Below are 6,145 nucleotides of genomic sequence, written 5' to 3'. Positions count from 1 at the left end.
AGAACAAAGCCTGGCCAATCAGAAGGAGTACCACTGCAAGGACAGCCAATCCCATCAGCACGAGCCCTACTGTGACTCATCACTCAGCCAATTAGCAGAACTCTCCCAACGATTCTGGAATCTCATTGGCTGACGGGGATCTGTTGGGCGCAGCTGTAAAAACAAGGGAACAGCTCTAAGTCAGGTAGAGAAGAAATCTGATCTAGTTGGTGAGGATGTTGTTTTTTTGACAAGATTTAAGACGTTTCTGTTTTAAAAATGCAACAAATGTCAGTTTAATCACCCCAAAATCACATTATGAAGGAGAAAATGGACAATAAATCATAACATGATCATAACAAAATGCTAACTCTGACAGTTTCCACATATTTTTTATTAAATTGGTTTATTTAGGTAGAAACTAACTAAATAGACTAGTAAATACACTTGAACAACCTGTGCAATTACAAAAGCCCCTGGTCAATAACAGAACAACCCCTGGCCAATCAGAAGAAGAACCACTGCAAGCACAGCCAATCCCATCAGCACAATCCCTATGGCAACTCAGCACTCAGTCAATCAGCAGAACTCTCCTTACAATTATGGAATCTCATTGGCTGACGGGATCTGTTGGGCGCAGCAGTGAAAACAAAGGAACAGCTCTAAGTTAGGTGGAGGGAAAGTCTGAAATGTATTTTTTTTTAACTAAATTTAAGACGTTTTAAGAAATTTGTTTCAAAAATGCAACATATGTCAGTTTTATCACCCCAAAATCACATTATGAAGGAGCAAGTGCACAATAAATCATAACATGATCATAGCATAATGCAAACTCTGCCATTTTTCACATATCTTCTGTTAAATTGGTTTATGTAGGCAGAGACTAATAAATAGATTAGTACACTTGAACAACCTGTGCAACTGTAAAAGCCCTTGGCCAATCACAGAACAACCCCTGGCCAATCAGAAGAACAACCACTGCAAGCACAGCCAATCCCATCAGTGGCTTTTGCACTGACTGACTGATTCTTTAATTCTCAAAATGATGTCAAAATCAAAGCTTCCCAGACACACAACATCATAAGACGTTCATTTTAGGTTAGATTTAAGTCTTGATGTCAGGTGACCAAAATTCAATGTCTAGCCAGCATCTAAGGACAACGTTATTTTGATGCACAATAATGACGTCAAATGATGTTGATATTCAGTTGATATTAGGTTGTGTTGGAGAGTGACCAAAATCCAACGTGAAGCCAACATCTTATACCAACGTCACACTGATATCAAATACTGAAATTACTCGTCAGGTATGGCAAACAAAATCCAACTTCTGATGATATTTTGTGTTTATAGGTTGCTTTGGAAAGTAACCAAAACGCAACGTCTATCCGACGTTAGACATTGACATCACCCTACCATTGGGTTCTGACATCACCCGATTTTCATTTTCACCCAAAATGCAATGTCCCCACGACTTACGACGTCAATCAGGCGTCATGTTGGCATCCTGTGCCTGCTGGGTTTGTCCGTTTCTGGCTTGATTTGACTTTTTTTATTGCTGGCTCACAATGAATTATCATTTATTTTTCAAAATGACTATTTTAGTATGATTAATATGCTATTATAATAATTTTATTTACATTATTATTAGTTTTTATCATTGTGTTCCAATGTTTTCATAATTTCGTCTTTGGCCCTTTTTTATTAACGCACATTCACTCGGTCAAAAAAAAGCTTCATAAATTATGCAACTACCTTTCAAGCCTCATTAATTATGCATGAATATTCTCAGATTTCCTGTATTATTTTTGAACCATTTCAGTCAGTTCTCATCAGTTACTTCCTGCAGTATAATACCTTTGATACATTATATGTATATGTATTAATAATAGTTTAAATAAAATGTGCTAAGACAAAAAAAAAAAACGATGTATCTTTCCACAGGATCCTATTTGATAGGGAAAATATTAAGCAATATTTTCCTGAGGTTGTTTTTGTGTTGGGCGGCACAGTAGCTATCACTGTCACCTCACAGCAAGGTTGCTGGTTTAAGTCCTTGCCGGGCCAGTTGGCGTTTCTGTGTAGGTTTCCTCCAGGTGCTTCAGTTTCCCCCACAGTTCAAACACGTGCTATAGGTCAATTGATTAAATTGGTCGTAGTGTATGAGTGTGTGTGTGTGTGAGTGTTTCACACACACACACTGGAAGGGGATCCGCTGCTGAAAACATATGCTGGAAAAGTTGGGGGTTCATTTCGCTGTGGCGACCCCTGAAATAGAGACTAAAGCTGCGGTCACACTGGGCTTTTCTCCCCATAGACTTCCACTCTAGCGTCTGTCGTTAGAGCACGTTTAGAGCTCAGAGGAGTGAGGTTTACTTACACAGCACTTACTAGCTGGCCTCCGTTACACTCACCCCCCTAAACCTCACTCCCATCTGAGCCACGGCACCAATGTAACCCCGTCGGTCCTACTACCATCCAACCCGCTCCAAGCTGGTATCGAACCGGCAACCTTCCGCATGGGAGTCAGGTGCTCTTCCAAGGAGGCTAAAGACCATGGCCGTTACACTCGCTTTTTTTAATGTCTAATCATCTTGTTTAATCCCGCCCCTTTTCGCAGCGCCGTACGACAGAATTTCGCACACACAAACTTTAGTGTGGCCGCAGCTTAATCCGAAGGAAAGTGAATGAACGAATGTTTTTTTGTGTTGGTTTCTACTATCTTGGATGAATAATAAATAAAACCATTCGAACTGCTTCAAGAAAACAACATTGCTTGTATCATATTACATAACTATATAATGTCTTATAATGATTTGAAAAATATACGTCTATACATCTAAAAGAAACACACAAAACATAAATCACCATTTTAGGCAGATTTATTTTAGACACCACCTCATTTGATTGATTACATATATATAATATTGCATAGTATTACAGTAATACATGTGGCATAAACAGTTGAGGTCAGAATTATTCGCCCCCCTGTTTATTTTTTCCCCAATTACAGTTTAATGGACATAAGATTTTTCTCAACACATTTCTAATCATAATAGTTTTAATATCTCATTTCTAATAACTGATTTATTTTATCCTTGCCATGATGACAGTAAATAATATTAGACTAGATATTCTTCAAGACACTAGTATATTCAGCTAAAAGTGACATTTAAAGGCTTAACTAGGTTAATTAAGGTAAAGTTAGGGTAATTAGTTAATTAAATAGTTATTGTATAACAGTGGTTTGTTCTGCAGACAGTTCATAACAAATATAGCTTAAAGGGGATAATAATATTAAAAAAAAAAAAAATGCTTTTATTTTAGCCAAAATAAAACAAACAAGACTTTCTCCAGAAGAAAAAATATTATAGGAAATACTGTGAAAAATTCCTGAATCTGTTCAACATCAAAAAATTCACAGGAGGGTGAATCATTCTGACTTCAGCTGTATGTTGTTTGGACATCAGCTATGGCTTGTGAAGGGTTCAGTAACTCTATAAACTACAGCAGATTTCCCTGCATATGGCTGACTGATGGTCTAAGAGCTTTCTTTGCCCAGAGTGTGTCTGTCGAACAGATATTCAGCCATGTTGTTTTGAGGGGCTCCCATGCGCCGAAGACTGCCCACCCAATCCGACAGCTCCTTGATGGACTTCACCTGCTCATCCAGGTAATGCGTCTCCAGAAAATCACACACCTGAGAGAGAGAGAGAATCAGTGAGAAAGAGCCAAACTGAGGAGTCATTGCAAGCACAGCCAATCCCATCAACACAAGCCCCATGTTAAAGCTGCAGTCACATTAGAGTCTGAGCATGCGATGTTCTGCCGTGCGGCGCTGTGAAAAGGGGCGGGATTAAACAAGATGATTAGACATTTTAAAAAGCGAGCGATTGCTCCATGTTTTAAATGTCTGTCCAGAGAGGTCATGTTTTGATCCTCGGTTGGTCTCAGTCAAGTGATGTGATTTCGCAGGTCAATTCACCAACTTGAACTTTGCACCGGAGCAACCTGCGAAACTTAATGCATGACCCTGCGTTTCTGGTCTGACGCATTCGCGTGCGTATGAATGGAAGTCTATGGGAGGAAAAGCCCAGTGTGACCACAGCGCAACTCAGGACACAGCCAATCAGCTCAATAACTCTAACGTCTGATTGGCTGGATTAGGTGCTTTCATGAAATTGAGGCAAAAGCTTGTAGTTATGTGGAAAAAACAGCTTAGACTTGTATACATGCCTATATTTAAGACATTTGAACTCAACATTTTAGGCATTTTTATTGAGATCAGCTCATTTGAATGATATATACACACACACACACGTGAGCATATATATATATATATATATATATATATATATATATATATATATATATATATATATATATATATATATATATATATATATATATATATATATACGCTAAAAAAGGAACATAACCATTATTTTAAATGTCTGATGGTAAATCAAACTAAATGTTTACTATATTAGGTCTGCTAGGATTACCTAAATGATTTACATTTGCTAAATGCCAGAATAATGAGAGAATTTGTTTTTGAGAATTATTTATTAACTTCTAGACAGTCAAAAGTTCACACACATTTCCTTGTTTTTTTTTCTAGCTTTGCTTTTAAACTATAACTGGTCAAGTGTTTTGGGTCTCCTTCCACAAGCTTCTCACAATAGTTTGCAGGAATTTTGGCCCATTCCTCCTGACAGAATTGGTGTAATTGAGTTGTGCTCGCAGAAGCTTTTTCAACTCTGCCCACAAATTTTCCATAGGATTGAGATCAGGGCTTTGTGATGGCCACTCCAAAACATTCACTCTGTTGTCCTTACTAGTGATGGGCCAATCATATGCGTTTAGAGCGGGAAGAAGAATTGAACCGTTCATCTCTCGAGTCCTCTTTCGGGTCTGAATCACTCGTTACTCACGGGCCAATCATACGCGTTTAGAGCCGGAAAAAGAATTGAACCGTTCATCTCTCGAGTCCTCAGGTTTGAGTCATTCTGTCACGTAAACAACGAATGATCATGGCTCCTATCGGCTCAGACTGTGCATTGATTAAGATTATATGTGACTGTCAGTGTAACGTGGATGAACCCCTGACATTTGAAGACATGAAGAGGTGAGCTGAGCAAAGAGACAACAATACCTTCATAGACAAAAGAGCAGGTAAACATTGAATTATTATTTTTTCCTTGTTATATTCTAATTATGACTTATTTGTCATGCAGTCAACCTTTTGGGTTAGTTGCAGATGTGTTTGGAAGCAATTCGTAACATTTTAATAATATTTTGGCAAACTGAACCAAATGAACGAAATGACTCGAAAAAAGATTTGTTCATCTTGATGAACGAGACTCAAAAGATCCGAGTCAGTAAGATGATCCCAACTTCCCATCACTAGTCCTTACAACACATTTGGCAGTGGTGTGTTTAGAAGACCCGTTTGTGGCCCAGTTTTAATTTCCTGGCTGATGTCTTGAGACGTTGCTTCAGTATTTCTACATAATGTTGTTTCTTCATGATGTCGTCTATGCTGTGAAGTGGACCAGTCCCTCCTGCAGCAAAACAGCCCCACAACATGATGCTGCCGCCCTCATACTTCACAGTTGGGATGGTGTTTCTAGGCTTGTAAGCTTTCCCCTTTGTCCTCCAAATGGTCATTATGGCCAAACAGTTCAATCTTAGCTCCATCAGAGCACAGGACATGTCTCCAATATTAGTCTTTTCCCAGTGTCATTAAGAAATTGTAATCTGGCTTTTGTTGTTGATTCTGTTTTGTTGATTTTCCCATGTTGTCACACAAGGAAGCAGTGTGTTTGAGCTTTTCCTTCAATACTATTCTACTGTTGTGCCTCACATTAACTCAAATGTTGTCAATTAGCCAATCAGAAACTTCCAAAACCTCGACATCATCATCTGAGCTTTCCAGATGCAGAATAGTCTGATTGTGTGTAAACTTGACTTTCAAGAAAAGTTATGACAATTTCTCAAACAATCTCTCTCTCATTATTCTGCTATTAAGCACAACAGAAACACATGTGATCATCCTAGCTTACCTAAAAGAGAAAAGGTTTATTCACATTAACATCTGACCTTTTTAAAAATGGTTATGTGCCTTTTTAAAGTGTATATAAACTTTTGGTTTCAACTGTTTATA

General features: G+C 38.2%; 1 protein-coding gene across 1 annotated transcript in view; it reads right to left on the bottom strand.

The window, feature by feature from the left end:
* Nucleotides 1-2,843: 2,843 nt before the first annotated feature.
* Nucleotides 2,844-6,145, bottom strand: part of fth1b (ferritin, heavy polypeptide 1b) — a 7,051-nt gene continuing 3,749 nt past the window's right edge. Inside the window, exon 5 of the mRNA NM_001004562.1 lies at nt 2,844-3,679. Within this exon, the coding sequence (NP_001004562.1) occupies nt 3,521-3,679 (159 nt within the window). The 3' untranslated portion in view covers nt 2,844-3,520. The remainder of the gene's footprint in view (nt 3,680-6,145) is intronic.

The sequence above is a fragment of the Danio rerio genome, chromosome 25 (genome assembly GCF_052040795.2).
Source record: "Danio rerio strain M-AB ecotype USA chromosome 25, GRCz13ab, whole genome shotgun sequence".
In the NCBI taxonomy this organism is placed as follows: Eukaryota; Metazoa; Chordata; class Actinopteri; order Cypriniformes; family Danionidae; genus Danio; species Danio rerio.
Note: the sequence above shows the minus strand (reverse complement) of the source record. Positions and strands in the feature narration are given on the sequence as shown.